The 27051-nt window shown below is 50.1% G+C and overlaps 1 protein-coding gene across 1 annotated transcript in view; it reads left to right on the top strand.

The window, feature by feature from the left end:
• The first annotated feature begins 6320 nt into the window (after positions 1–6320).
• The window catches only part of LOC149466158 (uncharacterized), a 56104-nt gene continuing 35373 nt past the window's right edge, over positions 6321–27051 (top strand). Inside the window, exons 1-4 of the mRNA XM_089672705.1 lie at positions 6321–6430; positions 11043–11206; positions 15022–15111; positions 25475–25572. Of these exons, the coding sequence (XP_089528831.1) occupies positions 6321–6430; positions 11043–11206; positions 15022–15111; positions 25475–25572 (462 nt within the window). The remainder of the gene's footprint in view (positions 6431–11042; positions 11207–15021; positions 15112–25474; positions 25573–27051) is intronic.

The following is a 27051-nucleotide window of genomic DNA, read 5'->3' as shown; positions in this document are numbered from 1 at the left end:
TTTTAAAAAATTTATTTTTTTTCTTTTCACATGAGTGCTGTGACACTGGAGTGTTTTTTTTGCATGATACATGTGTGGGATTTAAAAGGTAATATACTATGTTGAGATTTTGTTTTTTGAGGTATTTGAAGAGCACCTGTGATTGATTTGCATCTTCTTCAGTGGAGTAGGAAGCGTCTTCCTATCAAGAAATTGATCTTTGTTTGGACACATTATTTGGACACTTTGCATATTGGGACTTTATTTTATTTTTGTTCTTTTATATATAATTGATATTTTTTATTTTTGGGTAATCTCTTTGGGTCTTGATTTTTTCACTATAATTGTGGGTTTTGGGTTTAAGTCAATGAATACATGTTTTATTACTACTTCAGGGGAAGGATATTGATATGACTTTAAGGGATTTCTGAGGATTTTATATATATATGTGTGCTGATTTATACTTATAATGATGGGGCACTATTCCTCCCACTGACACCAATGATGGACACTATTCCTCCCACTGACACCAATGATGGGGCACTATTCCTCCCACTGATACCAATGATGGGGCACTATTCCTCCCACTGACACCAATGATGGGGCACTATTCCTCCCACTGATACCAATGATGGGGCACTATTCCTCCCACTGACACCAATGATGGGGCACTATTCCTCCCACTGATACCAATGATGGGGCACTATTCCTCCCACTGACACCAATGATGGGGCACTATACCTCCCACTGACACCAATGATGGGGCACTATTCCTCCCACTGACACCAATGATGGGGCACTACACCTCCCACTGATACCAATGATGGGGCACTATTCTTCCCACTGACACCAATGATGGGGTACTATTCCTCCCACTGACACCAATGATGGGGCACTATTCCTCCCACTGATACCAATGATGGGGCACTATTCCTCCCAATGATACCAATGATGGGGCACTATTCCTCCCACTGACACCAATGCTGGGGCACTATTCCTCCCACTGATACCAATGATGGGGCACTATTCCTCCCCCTGACACCAATGATGGGGCACTAAACCACCCACTGAAACCAATGATGGGGCACTATTCCTCCCGCTGACACCAATGATGGGGCACTATACCTCCCACTGATACCAATGATGGGGCACTATACCTCCCACTGATACCAATGATGGGGCACTATTCCTCCCACTGACACCAATGATGGGGCACTATACCTCCCACTGACACCAATGATGGGGCACTATTCCTCCCACTGACACCAATGATGGGGCACTATACCTCCCACTGACACCAATGATGGGGCACTACACCTCCCACTGATACCAATGATGGGGCACTATTCTTCCCACTGACACCAATGATGGGGTACTATTCCTCCCACTGATACCAATGATGGGGCACTATTCTTCCCACTGACACCAATGATGGGGCACTATACCTCCCACTGACACCAATGATGGGGCACTACACCTCCCACTGATACCAATGATGGGGCACTATTCCTCCCACTGACACCAATGATGGGGCACTATTCCTCCCACTGATACCAATGATGGGGCACTATTCCTCCCAATGATACCAATGATGGGGCACTATTCCTCCCACTGACACCAATGCTGGGGCACTATTCCTCCCACTGATACCAATGATGGGGCACTATTCCTCCCCCTGACACCAATGATGGGGCACTAAACCACCCACTGAAACCAATGATGGGGCACTATTCCTCCCGCTGACACCAATGATGGGGCACTATACCTCCCACTGATACCAATGATGGGGCACTATACCTCCCACTGATACCAATGATGGGGCACTATTCCTCCCACTGATACCAATGATGGGGCACTATTCCTCTCCCAGTGATACCAATGATGGGGCACTATTCCTCCCACTGATACCAATGATGGGGCACTATTCCTCCCACTGATACCAATGATGGGGCACTATTCCTCTCCCACTGATACCAATGATGGGGCACTATTCCCCCCACTGATACCAATGATGGGGCACTATTCCTCCCACTGACACCAATGATGGGGCACTATTCCTCCCAATTACACCAACGTCAATGTCATAGTTCACATCAGTGCTCACGGTTCCAGTGTGTTCCGGTTGCAGAAAAAAAGTAGAGCAGGCTGCATTTTTCTGGTATAGAACTGTACTGGAACGCAGTAAAACGTACCAAAAACGCACTGGAATGCTCATGTCCCTATTTAAATTTGAATAAAAAGAGGGGGAAAAGATAAAACAGAAAGCATCAAAAACGCACCGGAACGCGCTAAATTGTGCATGTGAGAACACATCCGGAACGTATCTTGACTGCGTTTCTATAGTGTGAACCGACCCTAAAAGCCACAATGGCGTTCCGGTTGCAGAAAAAAAAAGTAGAGCAGGCTGCATTTTTTCTGCACAGAACTGTACTAGAACGCGGTATAACGCATCAAAAACGTACATGTCCCTATTTAACCACTTCCAGTCCGGACACTTTCACCCCCCCCCCCCTCCTGTCCAGATTAATTTTCAGCTTTCAGCGCTATCACACTTTGAATGACAATTGCGCCGTCATACAACGCTGCACCCATATGAATTTTTTAACATTTTTTTGAGACAGATAAAGCTTTATTTTTATTTTGGTGTTATTTATTCACCACTGGGATATTTATTTTTTTGCGATATAAATGAAAAAATGAATAAATAAAAAAGTTTGAAAAAAAGTGTTTTTCGTATTACATTTTGCAAATAAATAATATTTCATCATAAATCTTGGCCAAAATTTATTCCATTATCTTTTTAGTAAAAAAAAAAATAACCCAAATTAGTTTAGAACCAAAAATTATAATTTTTAAACATTTTTATTTTATTTTTTTATATTATTATTTATGCTTTTTTTTTTTACATACTGTCACCCTAGCAGTACAGTGTTACCATAGTGACACTGTACTACTTGTGGGGGGTGATGAAGATTTTTTTTTTTTTTTTTTACACTGATTGCTTTTACACCCATAAAGGCTGTAAAAACAATCATTTCTTCTCTCTGGCTGCATTCCTGCAGACATTGAGAAATACTGTAAGAGCTGTGATTGGTCACAGCTAGTCACATGGCACAAGGCTGTTGTGAATAGCCTGTACCATGTGATCTCTGTGATCATTCACAGATTTCACATGTAGTAAGCAATGATGTCAGAAGTGACATCTTGCTTACTACTCTTCATGTGATCACTGATTGACCAATCAGTGATCTCATGATTGGGACCTCGCACAGAGATCCCGTACGACGATTGGTGTTCCACTCTGTCCGGAGGAGCGTGCACAAGCAGGGGGCGGGGAGGCCGTTTATAATCAGCCACCCGACCCTGCACTGCCACCGTTTATATACAACGGCTGGAAGGGAGGTGGTTACATTGAGCCCGGGTTCACACTGATGCTGTGCAGCACATTGCATGTGATTCACACAGGAACTGCACCGCATTCCTGCGCAAATCACATGCGATTTGTGTGCGGTGCAATTTGAGCCATGCATGGCTCAAATCGCACTGCATCCGCACCAAAACAGGGCAGGACCCTTTTTCTTCCGCACCAGAATCGGATCGCATTGATTGTTCACACGTGATCCAATTTTGCACATCGCACCGTGTTTTGCAAACTGATTTTGGGGTGTCGTTAACAAAATACACACCTGCAATGGTTCGTGTGAACGGGGTGCGATTCTGATGCCGTGCAGAAGCCGCACAGAAACCGGTGAAAATTCTGCACCACATCAGTGTGAACCCGGGCTGAAGGAAAAGTGAACTGAAACACATCAAAAACGCACCGGAGCACACCAAAACTCGTCAAAAATGCATCTGGAATGTGTCAAAAATGCACCGGAACGCGCCAAAACTTCTCAAAAATGCATCTGGAACGTGTCAAAAACTCACCGAAATGTGCCAAAACGCTTCAAAAATGCATCTGGAATGTGTAAAAAACGCACCAAAAACACATCGGAACGCGCCAAAACTCGTCAAAAATGCATCTGGAACGTGTTAAACGCATCAGAAATGCCAAAACTCATCAAGAATACATCTGGAACGTGTCAAAAATGCACCAAAACACACTGGAACGCGCCAAAACTCATCAAAAATGCCTCTGGAACATGTTAAACGCATCAAAAACACATCAGAAATGCCAAAACTCGTAAAGAATGCATCTGGAACGTGTAAAAAATGCATCAAAAACACACCGGAACGCGCCAAAACTCATCAAATATGCATCTGGAACGTGTTAAATGCATAAAAAATGCCAAAACTTGTCAAAAATGCATCCGGGACGTGTTAAAAACGCATCAAAAACACACCAGAACATGCCAAAACTCGTCAAAAATGCATCTGGAATGTGTCAAAAACACATCAATAACGCCAAAACTCGTAAAAAATGCATCTGGAATGTGTCAAAAACGCACCAGAACGCACCAAAAACTCTCCAAAAATGCATCTGGACTGCGTTTCTATAGTATGAATCGGCCCTCAGCAACTTTTTGAACGCAAAAAGTTGCGTTTTTGTTTTTATAGACTTCAATGGCTGCAGAAAAGCATGTATTGCTTCTTTCCTGGGTTTATTATGCGTTTTGCATTTAATATCTGCCTAGCAACAAGCAAAATAAAAAAAATTAACCCCCCGCAAAACGCAATACTGCAGCATAAACGCAGTGCAGAAACGGCCCAGACATAACCTACATAGGTGTGAACTGAGCCTCCGGAAGTGGCTCACGCTCATTGAATGGCTTCTTCTGTCACCTTGACGACCGTGACTTCAAGAATGTACTAATTAAGCTTCGTTTGAAATCAAACCGGAAACAGTCCTGCCCTTTCCGCTCCGTGGCTGATGGGTGCGTTCCACTGCCGACCAGCTATTTCCTGGTTACCATAGTGAGAAGCAGGGGCGGGGAAAATATAGCAAAAGTAGACGTTTGCGTCATTCATGTAGATAAAGATTTAAATTATAACCTGATATGTATCTGGTTTATAAATCCAGTTTAGGAGTAATAATAAAAGGCTGAAAATATACACATGTATGATTTGAGATAATTGTCCGCAGTGCTGGAAGGGCGGCGGCCATTTTGTTGTAGCCCAGAAGAGGAGAAAGGAAGGATATCCAGCAGTGGAATCCCTCTGAAGTGGTGTGAGAGTGGAGAGTGTGTGCCCAGTGAGGAGGAGGTAATGATGTCTTCTTATTATCAGAGAAGGGGGTCCCAGCACTGTGTGTGGACAGGATGGGGGGGTCATGTCAGCAAATCCTCATCTTCCTGCAAGTCTCTGGGGTGGAGAATATTGGATAGGGTCTCTGGCTTGGCTTGGCTGGGTGGGCAGGCAATGGGGGTGTATTCTCCAGAAAGGCATAACATGCGTCTTATAGAACTATGCCTTTTGATTAGGAAGCAAAAAGGAAGTTTGGTGGTAGAAAATGTGACGCTAAAGTGGTAGTAAAGTCTATCGCTTTCTTTAACTCACCTTTAAAGTGGAGCTGTCCAGCAGCGTGTTGTCACCACTGCCGGCACTATCACCTTCCTTCTGCATTTGCGCCTGTCCAGCCATTTTAATGGCTGGCCGCGATGATGTCACTCCCACAATGACGTCACTCATCATTGCAGTATGGCACTCTGCGTTCTTGGTGCCCTAAGTGCTATCACCGATGTGAATATCTCCTAAACAGGGCATGTTTTTAGGAGATATTTACTGGACCTACAGGCAAGCCGTATCATATCACAGCCCGGGATGACCTCACTCCTGTGATGACGTCACTCATCCTTTCAGTATGTCACCCTGCATTCTTTGGTACCTAAGTGCTATCACCGATGTGAATATCTCCTAAACAGCGCACGTTTAGGAGATATTTACTGTAACTACAGCCAAGCCGTATTGTATTATGGCCCGGGATGACGTCACTCATCATTGCAGTATGGCACCCTGCGTTCTTGGCTCCCTAAGTGCTATCGCCAATGTGAATATCTCCTAAACAGGGCATGTTTAGGAGATATTTACTGTAACTAAAGCCAAGCCCTATTGTATCACAGCCCAGGATGACGTCACTCCCGTGATGAAGTCACTCATTATTGCAGTATGGCACCCTGCATTCTTGGCTCCTCAAGTGCTATCGCCGATGTGAATATCTCCTAAACAGCGGATGATTAGAAGATATTCACTGTACATACAGGCAATCCCTATCATATCTCAGCCCTGGATGACGTCACTCCCATGATGACGTCACTCATTATTGCAATCTGACACCCTGCATTCTTGGCTCCCTAAATGCTATCGCCAATGTAAATATCTCCTAAACCGCACACGTTTAGGAGATGTTTACTGGAACTACAGGCAAGCCGTATCATAGCACGGCCCAGGATGACCTTACTCCCGTGATGACGTCACTTATCATTGCAGTACGGCACCCTTCATTCTTAGCTCCGTAAGTGCTATTGCCGATGTGAATATCTCCTGAACAGCGCACATTTAGCAGATATTTACTGGAACTACAGGCAAGCCATATCGTATCACAGCCCGGGATGACCTCACTCTCGTGATGACGTCACTCATCATTGCAGTATGGCACCCTGCATTCTTGGGTACCTAAGTGCTATCACCGATGTGAATATCTCCTAAACAGCTCACGTTTAGGAGATATTTACTGTAACTACAGGCAAGCCATATTGTATCACAGCCCGGGATGACGTCACTCCCATGGTGACATCACTCATCATTGCAGTATGGCACCCTGCATTCTTGGCTCTCTAAGTGCTATCGCCGATGTGAATATCTCCTAAACAGCGCATATTTAGAAGATATTCACTGTACATACAGGCAAGGTCTGATCTATGTCAGTTAAAAGAGAAGTAAGGTCAAAGCTTTTTTGGGTCATACATCTCTTGTGGGTCACAGAAGAGCTCTCCTGTGACCCAGAATCAGCCAACTGCAGGCTAAATCCCGCTGTCAGTTGACTTCGCAGAGCTGCTCAAGGCTTTGGAAGGATCCCGACAATATTGCTGGGATCCACCCAGATGCCTGATCGGCAGCTGGCTTATCCTCTGAGCGAGCCACTGAGAGCCTGAACCAGCCGTTCTCCTCCCTCCCCAGCCCACCGCTCCACTGAGTGCTTGAGGGGCAGAGTACAGAGCGGTGACTGATAGGAGCTTGCATGGCAGCTGACAACATTACGGCTAATTTCAAGGCAGTGCCTTAGCGTTGTCTGCCTGAAACAGGAAGTGCAGGTATTGGCAGGATCTGCAGGTACGGACATTTACAATTGATTCGCAAAAATGATTTGCTTAACAAACTGTACTGTGCATTTTGATGCCAAACATTCTAAAATATAGATTTAGGGTTTAGACTTAGCATTATTTTATTTATTTAAATGATTTTCAGCTATATCCTGTAGTTCAAGCTCAGGCAGGAGAACTCGAGGACGTCATGATGGAGAACCGGCCGCCCCTCACATCACCAGGTAAGAGGAGACTTTCATTTCTTGTAAAGAAGAGAAGAGTATTTATTTTATTTATTACATAGTTGCATAGTCGGGCTGAAAAAAGACAAAAGTTCATCCAGTTCAACCATAGGAAAAAAAAAAGTTATAATCCTACACCCACAGTTTATCCAGAGGAAGGCAAAAAACACCCAGCAAAGCATGATCCAATTTGTTCCTGCAGGGAAAAAAATTCATTCCTGATCCCCAGAGAGGCAATCGGATATTCCCTGGATCAACTTTACCTATAAATGTTATATCCAGTTATATTCTGTGTATCCAAGAAAGAATCCAGGACTTTCCTACAGCAATCCACTGAGCTGGCCACAACCAACTCTTGAGGGAGTCTATTCCACATTCTCACAGCTCTCACTGTGAAGAGACCTTTCCATGTTTGGAGATTACATTTCTTTTCCTCCAGACGTAAAGAGCGCCCCTTGTCCTCTGTGATGACCTCAGGGTGTGTCCCTGTGTGCCACATGGAGAAGAGAAAGAGCAGCAAAGAATTGTCTGAGGGTTTGAGAATAAAAATTGTGGAGACACATAGACAATCTCAAGGTTACAAGTCCATCTACAGAGATCTTAATGTTCCTGTGTTCACTGTGTGCAACATTGTCAGGAAGTTTACAGCCCATGGCACTGTAGCTAATCTCCCTGGACGTGGATGAAAGAGAAAAATTGATCAAAGTTTGCAACAAAGTATTGTTTGAATGGTGGCTAAGGAATCTCCATCAACTTCCAGACAAATCCAAGCTGCCCTTCAGGTACAACTGTGTCAACTCGCACTATACATCACTATCTGAATGAAAAGGGACGCTATGTTAGGAGACGCAGGAGTACCCCACTGCTGACACAGAAATATGGGAGGAGACCCAGGAGGACCCCACTGCTGACACAGAATGATGAGAGGAGACCCAGGAGGACCCCACTGCTGACACAGAAATATGGGAGGAGACCCAGGAGGACCCCACTGCTGACACAGAATGATGGGAGGAGACCCAGGAGGACCCCACTGCTGACGCAGAAATATGGTAGGAGACCCAGGAGGACCTCACTGCTGACGCAGAAATATGGGAGGAGACCCAGGAGGACCCCACTGCTGACGCAGAAATATGGGAGGAGACCCAGGGGGACCCCACTGCTGACGCAGAAATATGGTAGGAGACCCAGGAGGACCTCACTGCTGACGCAGAAATATGGGAGGAGACCCAGGAGGACCCCACTGCTGATGCAGAAATATGGGAGGAGACCCAGGAGGACCCCACTGCTGACGCAGAAATATGGGAGGAGACCCAGGAGGACCCCACTGCTGACGCAGAAATATGGGAGGAGACCCAGGAGGACCCCACTGCTGACGCAGAAATATGGGAGGAGACCCAGGAGGACCCCACTGCTGACGCAGAAATATGGGAGGAGATCCAGGAGGACCCCACTGCTGACACAGAAATATGGGAGGAGACCCAGGAGGACCCCACTGCTGACACAGAATGATGGGAGGAGACCCAGGAGGACCCCACTGCTGACACAGAAATATGGGAGGAGACCCAGGAGGACCCCACTGCTGACACAGAATGATGGGAGGAGACCCAGGAGGACCCCACTGCTGACGCAGAAATATGGTAGGAGACCCAGGAGGACCTCACTGCTGACGCAGAAATATGGGAGGAGACCCAGGAGGACCCCACTGCTGACGCAGAAATATGGGAGGAGACCCAGGGGGACCCCACTGCTGACGCAGAAATATGGTAGGAGACCCAGGAAGACCTCACTGCTGACGCAGAAATATGGGAGGAGACCCAGGAGGACCCCACTGCTGATGCAGAAATATGGTAGGAGACCCAGGAGGACCTCACTGCTGACGCAGAAATATGGGAGGAGACCCAGGAGGACCCCACTGCTGACGCAGAAATATGGGAGGAGACCCAGGAGGACCCCACTGCTGACGCAGAAATATGGGAGGAGACCCAGGAGGACCCCACTGCTGACGCAGAAATATGGGAGGAGATCCAGGAGGACCGCACTGCTGACGCAGAAATATGGGAGGAGACCCAGGAGGACCCCACTGCTGACACAGAAATATGGGAGGAGACCCAGGAGGACCTCACTGCTGACACAGAAATATGGGAGGAGACCCAGGAGGACTTCACTGCTGACACAAAAATATGGTGGAAGACCCAGGAGGACCCCACTGCTGACACAAAAACATAAAAAAGCCAGATTGGAGTTTGCCAAAATTTATCTGAGGAAGCCAAAATCCTTTTAGGAGAATGTGCTGTGGAGAGACGAAACAAAATTTACAGCTTTTTTCTATCATTCTACTGTTTTCAGAAAAAGCAATGAGGCCTTTAGAGAAAAGAATCCAGTCCCTCCAGTCACACATGGTGGGGGGTCACTGAGGTTTTGGAGTTGTTTTTCTGCTTCAGGCACTGGATGTCTTGACCCTGTGCATGGCATTATGGAATCTGAAGACTACCAAAGAATTCTGGGGTGCAATGTAGGGCCCAGTGTCAGAAAGTTGGGTCTCCAATGTCAGAGGTCATGGGTCTTCCAGCAGGACAATGACCCAAAGCACACGTCAAAAAGCCCCCTGAAATGGTTTCAGACAAAGCACTGGAGAGGACTGAACTGGCCAGCAATGAGTCCAGATCTCAATCCCATAGAGCACCTCTGGAGAGATTTCACAACAGCAGTTGGGAAATGGAACCCTTCCAATCCAAGAGACCTGGAGCAGTTGGTGACAAGAGCACTCCAAAATTCCAGTAGAGAGGTGGAAGGAACTCATTGATGGTTACAGGAAGCCATTGATTTCAGTTATTTTTTCCAAGGAGTGTGCTACCAAATATTAATTTGAGGGTGCCAATAATTTTGTCCAGTCCATTTCTGGGGTTTTGTGTGGATTGTGTCAGATTTGGCTTTTTGTTTCTCCACTTTTTTGTGTCATACCAATACAAACAAAAGAAATAAACATGAGAATGCCTAAACATTTGTAATTACAACAATTTTCTGGGTGAAGTGGTGCATTATCTGACAGGAATGGCCATGACTGTATATTGTACATTCACATCAGTCCCTGCCTTCAAAGAGCTTACGATCTAAGGTCCCTAACTCACATTCATACACATACTATGGCCAATTTAGACAGGAGCCAATGAACCTCCCAGCATGTCTTTTGAGTGTGGGAGGAAACCCACACAGGCACAGGGAGAACATGGAAACTCCAGGCAGGTGGTGCCATGGTTGGAATTTGAACCAACGACCCTAGTACTGTCAGGCGGAAGCGCTAACCACTTAGCCACTGTGCTGTTGAGGATCCACCTAGATACACACATCCTCTGATATAAAGACATAGAAACAATGTATTCAGTCAGTGTGTGTTTCCTACAGATGGATCCAGTAATGGGAACCCACCAGAGAGATGTCCCCGTCCTCTGTATTCCCGGGGCTCCACACAGGACCATCAGGAAATTCTCCAGGATTATCAGGTAACAGGAAATGAGCGATGAAATTAAAATTGCTATTATTCTGTTTCTTCCTATAATAAGAATATTTTTACAAAGAACAGATCATATCTTACCCAGGGTGAAGGAGTAATTGTCAAAGTTGAAGAAGAAGAGGAGGAGGAAGAAGAAGAAGAAGAGGAGGAGGAGGAGGAAGAAGAAGAAGAAGAGATGTATGAGATGGGTGATCAGCAAGACAAGGAGGAGATCCCTCCTGAAATTAGCACAGGTGAATAATAAACACTAAATCCAGAGAAGAGTCCCAGATCCTCCTTGTTCAGTCACTACAATTATTATTATTATACAGGATTTATATAGCGCCAACAGTTTGCTCAGCGCTTTACAATATAAAGGCAGACAATGCAGCAACAATACAGTTCAATACAAGAGGGTTAGGAGGGCCCTGATCCTGGGAGCTTACAATCTAAGAGGGAGGGGCTGGTGGTACAAAAGGTAGTGACTGTGGGGGATGGACTGGTAGAAGGAATAGAAGATTCCATTATTAGCTGACGGCAGGATAAGGGAGCTAGAGAGCAGGAGGTCGTGGGAGGAGTGGAGAGGACAGTTTGGGTGATATTTGGAGTCAAGATTGGTGATGTAATTGGGGGCAGAGTTATAAATGGCTTTATATGTTATTGTTAATGTTTTGAAATGTATTCGTTATGTAATGGGAAGCCAGTGGAGGGATTACCAGAGAGGGGTGGAGGACACTGAATGGGGGCCAGTGGTGGGATTGGCAGAGAGGGGTGGAGGACACTGAATGGGGGCCAGTGGTGGGATTGGCAGAGAGGGGTGGAGGACACTGAATGGAAGGCAGTGGAGGGATTGGCAGAGAGGGATGGAGAACACTAAGTGGAGGCCAGTGGAGGGATTGGTAGAGAGGGATTATTTTTATTATACAGTATTTATAAAGCGCCGATAGTTCACTCAGCGCTGTACATTACAAAGGGGGACGGAACATGTGACAGAACAATACCAATACAATGCAAAACATGAGGGGATCGAGGGCCCTGCTCTTTCGAGCTTACAATCTAGAAGGGACGGGATAGTGGTACAGGAGGAGATAGCTGTGGGGGATGGAGTGGTAGGAAGAGTGGAGGAGGTCGGTCAAGTTAGCAGGGGGTAGGCTTCCCTGAAGAGATGGGTTTTCAGTGTGCGCCTAAAGGAGAGGAGAATAGGTGATAGTCTGATGGGTTGGGTAGGGAGTTCCAGAGGATGGGTGACACCCTGGAGAAGTCCTGGAGGCGGGCATGGGAGGAGGAGACCAGGGAACTAGAGAGAAGGAGGTCTTGTGAGGAGCGGAGTGTGCGTGCTGGGCGGTACTTGGATATTAGGTCAGTGATGTAGTTCGGGGCAGTATTATGGACAGCTTTGTACGTCAGTGTTAGGATTTTAAATTTGATCCGTTGCGCAATCGGAAGCCAGTGGAGGGATTGGCAGAGGTGGGTGGCGGAAATGGAGCGGTTGGAAAGGTGAATGAGTCTGGCAGCCATATTCAGGATGGACTGAAGCGGGGATAGCCAGCGGCAAGGCAGGCCAGTGAGGAGGGAGTTGCAGTAGTCGAGTCGTGATATGATGAGGGAGTGGATGAGCTGTTTAGTGGTTTCTGGGGTTAGGAACCTACGGATTTTGGCGATGTTGCGGAGGTGGAGTCTGCACGAGTTTGTTAAAGATTGGACTTGGGGCTGGAAGGATAGGTTGGAGTCCAGAATGACACCAAGTACTCTGACCTGCAGGGCGGGTTTGATATTGGCGTTGTTGGATGTGATGGAGAAGTCAGTGGGGGGTGGAGTTCGGGCTGGGGGGAAGACAAGAAACTCGGTTTTGGAGAGATTCAGTTTAAGGAAGTGGAGCGACATTCAATCTGATATGTCGCTCAGTAGGTGTGTGATTCAGGCAGAGACCGAGGGGGTGAGGTGGGGGGTTGAGAGATAGATTTGTGTGTCGTCGGCATAGAGGTGGTAGTTGAAGCCGTGAGAGTGTATGAGTTGGCCAAGGGAGGAGGTGTAGATGGAGAAGAGAAGGGGCCCAAGGACAGAGCCTTGAGGGACCCCAACAGAGAGGGGGAGTGAGGGGGAGGTGGTAGCATTATAGGTAACGCTGAAAGAGCGTTGTGACAGGTAGGATGAGATCCAGGAGAGAGCAGAATCTCTGAGGCCGAGGGAGTGTAGTATTTTGAGGAGGAGGGGGTGGTCAACTGTGTCGAAGGCCGCAGAGAGGTCAAGGAGTAGGAGCACTGAATAGTGGCCATTAGCTTTGGCGGTTAGAAGGTCGTTGGAGAGTTTGAGAAAGGCGGTTTCGGTGGAGTGTAGGGGACGGAAGCCAGACTGTAGGGGATTGAGGAGGTTGTTGTCGTTGAGGTGAGAGCATAGGCGGGTGTAGACGAGGCGCTCGAGGAGTTTAGATGTAAGTGGGAGCAGGGAGATGGGTCTGAGGTTGTTCGGGTCATTGGGGTCCAGGGAGGGCTTTTTAAGTATGGGGGTGATGTGTGCATGCTTCAGTGGGGAGGGGAAAGTGCCGGAGGAGAGGGAGAGATTAAAGATGTGGGTGAGGGAGCGTAGGATGGAGGGGGAGGGAGGTCGTAGGAATTGTGAGGGGATAGGGTCGAGGGGGCAGGTGGTGAGGCGGGCATCAGAGAGGATCTTGGAGACTTCCTCGATGGTAGTAAGGTCAAAGGTGTGGAGTGTTGGGGAGCTTCAGTATGAGGAATGTAGGGTGTGGTGGGAAAAGGAGGTCAGAGCAGGTGGGGCCGTGGGAGAGGGGTGATGAAGGGGTAGCTGAGTGAGGGATGGAGGACACTGAGTGCAGGCCAGTGGAGGGATTGGCAGAGAGGGGTGGAGGACACTGAATGTAGATCAGTGGAGGGATTGGCAGAGAGGGGTGGAGGACACTGAATGGGAAGCCAGTGGAGGGATTGGCAGAGAGGGATTGAGGACACTGAATGTAGATCAGTGGAGGGATTGGCAGAGAGGGGTGGAGGACACTAAATGGGAAGCCAGTGGAGGGATTGGCAGAGAGGGATGGAGGACACTGAATGGGAAGCCAGTGGAGGGATTGGCAGAGAGGGATGGAGGACACTGAATGGGAAGCCAGTGGAGGGATTGGCAGAGAGGGATGGAGGACACTGAGTGGAGGCCAGTAGAGGGATTGGCAGAGAGGGGTGGAGGACACTGAATGGAAGCCAGTGGAGGGATTGGCAGAGAGGGATGGAGGACACTGAATGGGAAGCCAGTGGAGGGATTGGCAGAGAGGGATGGAGGACACTGAGTGGAGGTCAGTGGAGGGATTGGCAGAGAGGGGTGGCTGATACAGAACGGTTAGTAAGGTGGATGAGTCTGGCAGCAGCATTCATGATAGACTGAAGAGGAGATAGCCTGCGATGAGGTAGACCAATGAGGAGGGAGTTACAGTAGTCAAGGCTAGAGATAACCAGGGAGTGAATAAGTTGCTTAGTGGTTTCCGAGGTTAGGAACGGGCGTATCTTGGAGATGTTGCGGAGGTGAAGTCTACAAGATTTGGACAGTGATTGGATTTGGGGGTGAAAGGACAGATGGGAGTCCAGGATTACACCTAGTACCCTGGCATGAGGGGAGGGACTGATGATTGTGTTATTGATCTTGATGGAGAAGTCAGGGGAGGGGCTGGACAATAATCTCTTCTTCTCCCCCCTCCTCTGTCAGTAGACAGTAATGGGGAGACAGTATGGGGGAGATTCACTACCACTGGAGCACTCAGTATCTGGTGCAGCTGTGCCTGGCAGCCAATCAGCTATTAACTTCAGCTTGTTCCTTTAAGCTTTGACAATAAAACCTGGAAGCTGATTGGTTTCTATACAGATCTGCACCAGAATTTCTATGCTCCAGTTTTAGTAAATAAGCCCTTGTGTGCCCAGTGGGGGGGTCAGGAGCCATCAGCCTCTATTAGACTCCATCTCTCCTCCTCACATCATGTCATTGAGACGTGACCAGTCTCCCCCCACACACACTCTCTGGGGTCTCTCATACATCTCAGTACAGGGGGCTTCACTCTCATCTTTATTTACAGACCCCGGAGCCAATCAGAGAGACGTCAAAGCTGAGGATGAGGAACGTTTGACGATTAAAGAGGAGGAAACCCCCATAGAGATCAGCACCGGTGAGCTATAAACCTTAAAGGAACATTGCTCAGAATGTTTTTGCCCAGAAGACACTTTTATGTAGGTGTCAGTAATCCCACAACGTGTGCCACAGGTGCAAAGCCTTTTCTGGTGGTGCACAACTTTCCTCCTGATTCTGTGCCCTGCATTACAGACTACTGACCAGCTTCCTGCATTACAGACTGCTGACCAGCTTCCTGCATTACAGACTGCTGACCAGCTTCCTGCATTACAGACTACTAGACCAGCACCCTGCAATACAGACTACTGACCAGCACCCTGCATTACAAACTGCTGACCAGCTTCCTGCATTACAGACTGCTGACCAGCTTCCTGCATTACAGACTACTGGACCAGCACCCTGCAATACAGACTACTGACCAGCACCCTGCATTACAAACTGCTGACCAGCACCCTGCATTACAAACTGCTGACCAGCTTCCTGCATTACAGACTACTGACCAGCTTCCTGCATTACAGACTGCTGACCAGCTTCCTGCATTACAGACTACTGGACCAGCACCCTGCAATACAGACTACCGACCAGCACCCTGCATTACAAACTGCTGACCAGCACCCTGCATTACAAACTGCTGACCAGCTTCCTGCATTACAGACTACTGACCGGCACCCTGCATTACAGACTACTGACCGGCACCCTGCATTACAGACTACTGACCGGCACCCTGCATTACAGACTACTGACCGGCACCCTGCATTACAGACTACTGACCGGCACCCTGCATTACAGACTACTGACCGGCACCCTGCATTACAGACTACTGACCGGCACCCTGCATTACAGACTACTGACCGGCTTCCTGCATTACAGATTACTGACCAGCACCCTGCATCACAGACTTCTGACCAGCACCCTGCATCACAGACTACTGACCAGCACCCTGCATCACAGACTACTGACCAGCACCCTGCATTACAGACTACTGACCAGCACCCTGCATTACATACTGCTGACCAGCACCCTGCATTACAGACTACTGACCAGCACCCTGCATTACAGACTACTGACCAGCAACCTGCATTACAGACTACTGACCAGCACCCTGCATTACAGACTACTGACCAGCTCCCTGCATTACTGACTCCCATCCCTGCACCCTGCATTACAGACTCCGAACTCTGCAAGCTGCATTACAGACTTTTGACCCAGAGCCCTGCATTACTGATTCCTGCTCCCTGAATTAGTGACTCCTGACCCCTGCACCATGCAACATTGACTCCTGACCCCTGCACCATGCAATATTGACTGCTGACCCCTGCATTACACATTTCCGATTCAACACTGCTGACTTCTGAACCCTGCAATATGGACTTCTGACCCTGCATTACCAACACCTGAGCACTGCACTCTACTTTATTGATTCCTGCACCCTGCATAACGGACTCCTGATCCTGCACCCTGCATAACAGACTCCTGATCCTGCACCCTGCATAACGGACTCCTGATCCTGCACCCTGCATAACGGACTCCTGATCCTGCACCCTGCATAACGGACTCCTGATCCTGCACCCTGCATAACGGACTCCTGATCCTGCACCCTGCATAACGGACTCCTGATCCTGCACCCTGCATAACGGACTCCTGATCCTGCACCCTGCATAACGGACTCCTGATTCTGCACCCTGCATAACGGATTCCTGATTCTGCACCCTGCATAACGGACTCCTGATTCTGCACCCTGCATAACGGACTCCTGATTCTGAACCCTGCATAACGGACTCCTGATTCTGCACCCTGTATAACGGACTCCTGATCCTGCACCCTGCATAACGGACCATTGATCCTGCACCCTGCATAACTGACTCCTTATCATGCACCCTGCATAACGGACTCCTTATCCTGCACCCTGCATAACGGACTACTGATCCTGCACCCTGCATAACGGACTCCTGATCCTGCACCCTGCATAACGGACTCCTGATCCTGCACCCTGCATAACGGACTCCTGATCCTGCACCCTGCATAACGGACTCCTGATTCTGCACCCTGTATAACGGACCATTGATCCTGCACCCTGCATAACGGACCATTGATCCTGCACCCTGCATAACTGACTCCTTATCATGCACCCTGCATAACGGACTCCTTATCCTGCACCCTGCATAACGGACTACTGATCCTGCACCCTGCATAACGGACTCCTGATCCTGCACCCTGCATAACGGACTCCTGATCCTGCACCCTGCATAACTGACTCCTGATCCTGCACCCTGCATAGCGGACTCCTGATCCTGCACCCTGCATAGCGGACTCCTGATCCTGCACCCTGCATAGCGGACTCCTGATCCTGCACCCTGCATAACGGACTCCTGATCCTGCACCCTGCATAACGGACTCCTGATCCTGCACCCTGCATAACGGACTCCTGATCCTGCACCCTGCATAACGGACTCCTGATCCTGCACCCTGCATAACGGACTCCTGATCCTGCACCCTGCATAACGGACTCCTGATCCTGCACCCTGCATAACGGACTCCTGATCCTGCACCCTGCATAACGGACTCCTGATCCTGCACCCTGCATAACGGACTCCTTGTCCTGCACCCTGCATAACGGACTCCTTGTCCTGCACCCTGCATAACGGACTCCTGACCCTGCACAACGGACTCCTGACCCTGCACAACGGACTCCTGACCCTGCACAACGGACTCCTGACCCTGCACAACGGACTCCTGACCCTGCTCAACGGACTCCTGACCCTGCACAACGGACTCCTGACCCTGCACAACGGACTCCTGACCCTGCACAACGGACTCCTGACCCTGCACAACGGACTCCTGACCCTGCACAACGGACTCCTGACCCTGCACAACGGACTCCTGACCCTGCACAACGGACTCCTGACCCTGCACAACGGACTCCTGACCCTGCACAACGGACTCCTGACCCTGCACAACGGACTCCTGACCCTGCACAACGGACTCCTGACCCTGCACAACGGACTCCTGACCCTGCACAACGGACTCCTGACCCTGCACAACGGACTCCTGACCCTGCACAACAGACTCCTGATCCTGCACCATGCATAACGGACTCCTGATCCTGCACCCTGCATAACTGACTCCTGATCCTGCACCCTGCATAACGGACTCCTGATCCTGCACCCTGCATAACGGACTCCTGATCCTGCACCCTGCATAACGGACTCCTGATCCCGCACCCTGCATAACGGACTCCTGATCCCGCACCCTGCACAACGGACTCCTGATCCCGCACCCTGCATAAGGGACTCCTGATCCCGCACCCTGCATAACTGACTCCTGATCCTGCACCCTGCATAACGGACTCCTGATCCTGCACCCTGCATAACTGACTCCTGATCCTGCACCCTGCATAACGGACCATTGATCCTGCACCCTGCATAACGGACCATTGATCCTGCACCCTGCATAACTGACTCCTTATCATGCACCCTGCATAACGGACTCCTTATCCTGCACCCTGCATAACGGACTACTGATCCTGCACCCTGCATAACGGACTCCTGATCCTGCACCCTGCATAACTGACTCCTGATCCTGCACCCTGCATAACTGACTCCTGATCCTGCACCCTGCATAGCGGACTCCTGATCCTGCACCCTGTATAACTGACTCCTGATCCTGCACCCTGTATAACTGACTCCTGATCCTGCACCCTGCATAACTGACTCCTGATCCTGCACCCTGCATAACTGACTCCTGATCCTGCACCCTGCATAACGGACTCCTGATCCTGCACCCTGCATAACGGACTCCTGATCCTGCACCCTGCATAACGGACTCCTGATCCTGCACCCTGCATAACGGACTCCTGATCCTGCATAACGGACTCCTGATCCTGCATAATGGACACCTGATCCTGCACAACGGACTCCTGATCCTGCACAACGGACTCCTGATCCTGCACAACGGACTCCTGATCCTGCACAACGGACTCCTGATCCTGCACAACGGACTCCTGATCCTGCACAACGGACTCCTGATCCTGCACAACGGACTCCTGATCCTGCACAACGGACTCCTGATCCTGCACCCTGCATAACGGACTCCTGATCCTGCACCCTGCATAACGGACTCCTGATCCTGCACCCTGCATAACGGACTCCTGATCCTGCACCCTGCATAACGGACTCCTGATCCTGCACCCTGCATAACGGACTCCTGATCCTGCACCCTGCATAACGGACTCCTGGTCCTGCACCCTGCATAACGGACTCCTGATCCTGCACAACGGACTCTTGATCCTGCACAACGGACTCCTGATCCTGCACAACGGACTCCTGATCCTGCACAACGGACTCCTGATCCTGCACAACGGACTCCTGATCCTGCACAACGGACTCCTGATCCTGCACAACGGACTCCTGATCCTGCACAACGGACTCCTGATCCTGCACAACGGACTCCTGATCCTGCACAACGGACTCCTGATCCTGCACCCTGCATAACGAACTCCTGATCCTGCACCCTGCATAACTGACTCCTGATCCTGCACCCTGCATAACGGACCATTGATCCTGCACCCTGCATAACGGACCATTGATCCTGCACCCTGCATAACTGACTCCTTATCATGCACCCTGCATAACGGACTCCTTATCCTGCACCCTGCATAACGGACTACTGATCCTGCACCCTGCATAACGGACTCCTGATCCTGCACCCTGCATAACTGACTCCTGATCCTGCACCCTGCATAACTGACTCCTGATCCTGCACCCTGCATAGCGGACTCCTGATCCTGCACCCTGTATAACTGACTCCTGATCCTGCACCCTGTATAACTGACTCCTGATCCTGCACCCTGCATAACTGACTCCTGATCCTGCACCCTGCATAACTGACTCCTGATCCTGCACCCTGCATAACGGACTCCTGATCCTGCACCCTGCATAACGGACTCCTGATCCTGCACCCTGCATAACGGACTCCTGATCCTGCACCCTGCATAACGGACTCCTGATCCTGCACCCTGCATAACGGACTCCTGATCCTGCATAACGGACTCCTGATCCTGCATAATGGACACCTGATCCTGCACAACGGACTCCTGATCCTGCACAACGGACTCCTGATCCTGCACAACGGACTCCTGATCCTGCACAACGGACTCCTGATCCTGCACAACGGACTCCTGATCCTGCACAACGGACTCCTGATCCTGCACAACGGACTCCTGATCCTGCACAACGGACTCCTGATCCTGCACAACGGACTCCTGATCCTGCACAACGGACTCCTGATCCTGCACAACGGACTCCTGATCCTGCACAACGGACTCCTGATCCTGCACCCTGCATAACGGACTCCTGATCCTGCACCCTGCATAACGGACTCCTGATCCTGCACCCTGCATAACGGACTCCTGATCCTGCACCCTGCATAACGGACTCCTGATCCTGCACCCTGCATAACGGACTCCTGATCCTGCACCCTGCATAACGGACTCCTGATCCTGCACCCTGCATAACGGACTCCTGGTCCTGCACCCTGCATAACGGACTCCTGATCCTGCACAACGGACTCCTGATCCTGCACAACGGACTCCTGATCCTGCACAACGGACTCCTGATCCTGCACAACGGACTCCTGATCCTGCACAACGGACTCCTGATCCTGCACAACGGACTCCTGATCCTGCACAACGGACTCCTGATCCTGCACAACGGACTCCTGATCCTGCACCCTGCATAACGGACTCCTGATCCTGCACCCTGCATAACTGACTCCTGATCCTGCACCCTGCATAACTGACTCCTGATCCTGCACCCTGCATAACTGACTCCTGATCCTGCACCCTGCATAACGGACTCGTGATCCTGCACCCTGTATAACTGACTCCTGATCCTGCACCCTGCATAACGGACTCCTGATCCTGCACCCTGCATAACGGACTCCTGATCCTGCACCCTGCATAACGGACTCCTGATCCTGCACCCTGCATAACGGACTCCTGATCCTGCACCCTGCATAACGGACTCCTGATCCTGCACCCTGCATAACGGACTCCTTGTCCTGCACCCTGCATAACGGACTCCTGATCCTGCACAACGGACTCCTGATCCTGCACAACGGACTCCTGATCCTGCACAACGGACTCCTGATCCTGCAGCCTGCATAACGGACTCCTGATCCTGCACCCTGCATAATGGACTCCTGATCCTGCACCCTGCATAACGGACTCCTGATCCTGCACCCTGCATAACGGACTCCTGATCCTGCACCCTGCATAACGGACTCCTGATCCTGCACAACGGACTCCTGACCCTGCACAACGGACTCCTGACCCTGCACAACGGACTCCTGACCCTGCACAACGGACTCCTGACCCTGCACAACGGACTCCTGACCCTGCACAACGGACTCCTGACCCTGCACAACGGACTCCTGATCCTGCACCCTGCACAACGGACTCCTGATCCTGCACCCTGCACAACGGACTCCTGATCCTGCACCCTGCACAACGGACTCCTGATCCGGCACCCTGCATAACGGACTCCTGATCCTGCACCCTGCATAACTGACTCCTGATCCTGCACCCTGCATAACGGACCATTGATCCTGCACCCTGCATAACGGACCATTGATCCTGCACCCTGCATAACTGACTCCTTACCATGCACCCTGCATAACGGACTCCTTATCCTGCACCCTGCATAACGGACTACTGATCCTGCACCCTGCATAACGGACTCCTGATCCTGCACCCTGCATAACTGACTCCTGATCCTGCACCCTGCATAACTGACTCCTGATCCTGCACCCTGCATAACTGACTCCTGATCCTGCACCCTGCATAGCGGACTCCTGATCCTGCACCCTGTATAACTGACTCCTGATCCTGCACCCTGCATAAGGGACTCCTGATCCTGCACCCTGCATAAGGGACTCCTGATCCTGCACCCTGCATAAGGGACTCCTGATCCTGCACCCTGCATAACGGACTCCTGATCCTGCACCCTGCATAACGGACTCCTGATCCTGCACAACGGACTCCTGATCCTGCACAACGGACTCCTGATCCTGCACAACGGACTCCTGATCCTGCACAACGGACTCCTGATCCTGCACAACGGACTCCTGATCCTGCACCCTGCATAACGGACTCCTGATCCTGCACCCTGCATAACTGACTCCTGATCCTGCACCCTGCATAACTGACTCCTGATCCTGCACCCTGCATAACTGACTCCTGATCCTGCACCCTGCATAACGGACTCGTGATCCTGCACCCTGTATAACTGACTCCTGATCCTGCACCCTGCATAACGGACTCCTGATCCTGCACCCTGCATAACGGACTCCTGATCCTGCACCCTGCATAACGGACTCCTGATCCTGCACCCTGCATAACGGACTCCTGATCCTGCACCCTGCATAACGGACTCCTGATCCTGCACCCTGCATAACGGACTCCTTGTCCTGCACCCTGCATAACGGACTCCTGATCCTGCACAACGGACTCCTGATCCTGCACAACGGACTCCTGATCCTGCACAACGGACTCCTGATCCTGCAGCCTGCATAACGGACTCCTGATCCTGCACCCTGCATAATGGACTCCTGATCCTGCACCCTGCATAACGGACTCCTGATCCTGCACCCTGCATAACGGACTCCTGATCCTGCACCCTGCATAACGGACTCCTGATCCTGCACAACGGACTCCTGACCCTGCACAACGGACTCCTGACCCTGCACAACGGACTCCTGACCCTGCACAACGGACTCCTGACCCTGCACAACGGACTCCTGACCCTGCACAACGGACTCCTGATCCTGCACCCTGCACAACGGACTCCTGATCCTGCACCCTGCACAACGGACTCCTGATCCTGCACCCTGCACAACGGACTCCTGATCCGGCACCCTGCATAACGGACTCCTGATCCTGCACCCTGCATAACTGACTCCTGATCCTGCACCCTGCATAACGGACCATTGATCCTGCACCCTGCATAACGGACCATTGATCCTGCACCCTGCATAACTGACTCCTTACCATGCACCCTGCATAACGGACTCCTTATCCTGCACCCTGCATAACGGACTACTGATCCTGCACCCTGCATAATGGACTCCTGATCCTGCACCCTGCATAACTGACTCCTGATCCTGCACCCTGCATAACTGACTCCTGATCCTGCACCCTGCATAACTGACTCCTGATCCTGCACCCTGCATAGCGGACTCCTGATCCTGCACCCTGCATAACTGACTCCTGATCCTGCACCCTGCATAAGGGACTCCTGATCCTGCACCCTGCATAAGGGACTCCTGATCCTGCACCCTGCATAAGGGACTCCTGATCCTGCACCCTGCATAAGGGACTCCTGATCCTGCACCCTGCATAACGGACTCCTGATCCTGCACCCTGCATAACGGACTCCTGATCCTGCACCCTGCATAACGGACTCCTGATCCTGCACCCTGCATAACGGACTCCTGATCCTGCACCCTGCATAACGGACTCCTTGTCCTGCACCCTGCATAACGGACTCCTGATCCTGCACAACGGGCTCCTGATCCTGCACAACGGGCTCCTGATCCTGCACAACGGGCTCCTGATCCTGCACAACGGACTCCTGATCCTGCACAACGGACTCCTGATCCTGCACAACGGACTCCTGATCCTGCACAACGGACTCCTGATCCTGCACAACGGACTCCTGATCCTGCACAACGGACTCCTGATCCTGCACAACGGACTCCTGATCCTGCACAACGGACTCCTGATCCTGCACCCTGCATAACGGACTCCTGATCCTGCACCCTGCATAACTGACTCCTGATCCTGCACCCTGCATAACTGACTCCTGATCCTGCACCCTGCATAACGGACTCCTGATCCTGCACTCTGCATTACTGACTCCTGATCCTGCACCCTGCATAACTGACTCCTGATCCTGCACCCTGCATAACTGACTCCTGATCCTGCACCCTGCATAACGGACTCCTGATCCTGCACCCTGCATAACGGACTCCTGATCCTGCACCCTGCATAACGGACTCCTGATCCTGCACCCTGCATAACGGACTCCTGATCCTGCACTCTGCATTACTGACTCCTGATCCTGCACCCTGTATAACTAACTCCTGATCCTGCACCCTGTATAACTGACTCCTGATCCTGCACCCTGCATAACGGAATCCTGATCCTGCACCATGCATAACGGACTCCTGATCCTGCACCCTGCATAACTGACTTCTGATCCTGCACCCTGCATAACGGACTCCTGATTCTGCACCCTGCATAACGGACTCCTGATTCTGCACCCTGCATAACGGACTCCTGATCCTGCACCCTGCATAACGGACCATTGATCCTGCACCCTGCATAACGGACTCCTTATCCTGCACCCTGCATAACGGACTCCTTATCCTGCACCCTGCATAACGGACCCCTGATCCTGCACCCTGCATAACGGACTCCTGATCCTGCACCCTGCATAACGGACTCCTAAGCCTGCACCCTGCATAACGGACTCCTGATCCTGCACCCTGCATAACGGACTCCTTGTCCTGCACCACGGACTCCTGATCCTGCACAAGGGACTCCTGATCCTGCACAAGGGACTCCTGATCCTGCACAAGGGACTCCTGATCCTGCACAAGGGACTCCTGATCCTGCACAAGGGACTCCTGATCCTGCACAAGGGACTCCTGATCCTGCACAACGGACTCCTGATCCTGCACCCTGCATAACGGACTCCTGATCCTGCACCCTGCATATCTGACTCCTGATCCTGCACCCTGCATAACTGACTCCTGATCCTGCACCCTGTATAACTGACTCCTGATCCTGCACCCTGCATAACGGACTCGTGATCATGCACCCTGTATAACTGACTCCTGATCCTGCACCCTGCATAACGGACTCCTGATCCTGCACCCTGCATAACGGACTCCTGATCCTGCACCCTGCATAACTGACTCCTGATCCTGCACTCTGCATTACTGACTCCTGATCCTGCACCCTGTATAACTGACTCCTGATCCTGCACCCTGTATAACTGACTCCTGATCCTGTACCCTGCATTACTGACTCCTAATCCTGCGCCCTGCATTACTGACTCCTGAGCCTGCGCTCTGCTTAACTGACTCCTGATCCTGCACTCTGCATTACTGACTCCTGATCCTGCACCCTGCATAACTGACTCCTGATCCTGCACCCTGTATAACTGACTCCTGATCGTGCACCCTGCATTACTGACTCCTGAGCCTGCGCTCTGCGCTAGTAACTCCTGACCCCTGAACTCCGAATTACTGGCTCCTGCACCCTGTAATACTTATTTTTGACTCTGCACTCCACATCTCTAATATTTATGATCATATGGATATAAACATGTTTCTTACAGTTGGATCCAACGATAGAAATACTCCAGAGAGATGTCCCAGTCCTCTTTACTCACAAGATGCCACACAGGAAGATCACAAGATCTCACAGAATGATCAGGTAGGTGGAACACAGAACCATGTCCAATGATACGGGGAGGGGGGTTTAGGTAAGTAGATGTAAGAATTTTCATAGTTACATAGGTTGAAAAAAAAGGCACCAGTCCATCTAGTTCAACCAATAGAAAAATAAAGAAATAGAAAACCTCCATATACACAATCCTTTACCACAGCTGATCCAGAGGAAGGCAAAAAAACCTCTGTGACGCATGATCCAGTTTGGTCCAATGAGGGAAAAAATTCTTCCTGATTCCCCGGAAGGCAATCAGATACAGCGCCTTGAAAAAGTATTCATACCCCTTCAAATTTTCCCCATGTTGTCATGTTACAACCAAAATCGTCAATGTATTTATTGGGCTTTTATGTGATAGACCGACACAAAGTGGCACATAACTGTGAAGTGGAAGAAAAGATGAGAAATGGTTTTCAATATTTTTGACAAATAAATATCTGAAAAGTGTGGCGTGCATTTGTATTCATCCCCCTTTACTCTGATACCCATAACTAAAATCTAGTGGAACATTAGTGAACAAGCAGCATCATGAAGGGCAAGGAACACACCAGACAGGTCAGGGATAAAGTTGTGGAGAAGTTTAAAGCAGGGTTAGGTTATAAGAAAATATCCCAAGCTTTGAACATCTCGCGGAGCACTGTTCAATCCATCATCTGAAAATGGAAAGAGTACGACGCAACAGTGCCTGTCAGTGTAGCCTATCAGTGCTCATTAGTGCCTCCTCATCAGTGCCCATAGGTGCCACCCACCACCTATCAGTGCCCATCAGTTCAGCCTATCAGTGCCACCTCATCAGTTCAGCCTATCAGTAACCATCAGTGAAGAAGAAAAATTACTTAATTTCTAACAGAAATTTTAAAAAATGTTGTTTTTTCAAAAGTTGTGGTCTTTTTTTGTTTATTTAGCAAAAAATAAAAGTCCAGTGGTGATTAAAGTGATATTAGAGGAGCTTTTTTTTAAAATAGCAAACACATCATACTTTTGCACACAGCAGCCCGGATCCTCTTCTCAGTTCCCCCGCCAGTGCTCCTGGCCCCTCCCTCCTGTTGGGTGCCCCCACAGCAAGCAGATTGCTATGGGGTCACCCGCTGCTCCGGGTGTCCATTTACATATTCTCATTTGCTCACTGGCTGTGATTGACAGCAGCAGATGCCAATGAGGAGAGGGAGTCCATGGATTGACAAGACCCCAGTTCACATTGCTGGATTTAGAGGGGATTTAGGTGAGTATTGGGAGGGGGGGGGGGGGCTACTGCACAGAGAAGGTTTTTTACCTTCATAGAATGCATAAAGGTGAAACAAATCCATGGGCCTTTACAACCACTTTCAATACCACCAAAAGAAAGCTCTATCTGCCTAAAAAAGAACGATAAAAATTTAATATGATTACAGCGTTGCATGTCTTTGCAATTGCCATTCAAAGGTGAAAGATTGGCCTGGGCAGGAGGGGGGAGAAAGTACCCGGTAG

This window comes from Staurois parvus, unplaced genomic scaffold (assembly GCF_062004578.1).
Source record: "Staurois parvus isolate SC_StPar_1 unplaced genomic scaffold, SC_StPar_1.0 ptg000132l, whole genome shotgun sequence".
NCBI lineage: Eukaryota > Metazoa > Chordata > Amphibia > Anura > Ranidae > Staurois > Staurois parvus.
Note: the sequence above shows the minus strand (reverse complement) of the source record. Positions and strands in the feature narration are given on the sequence as shown.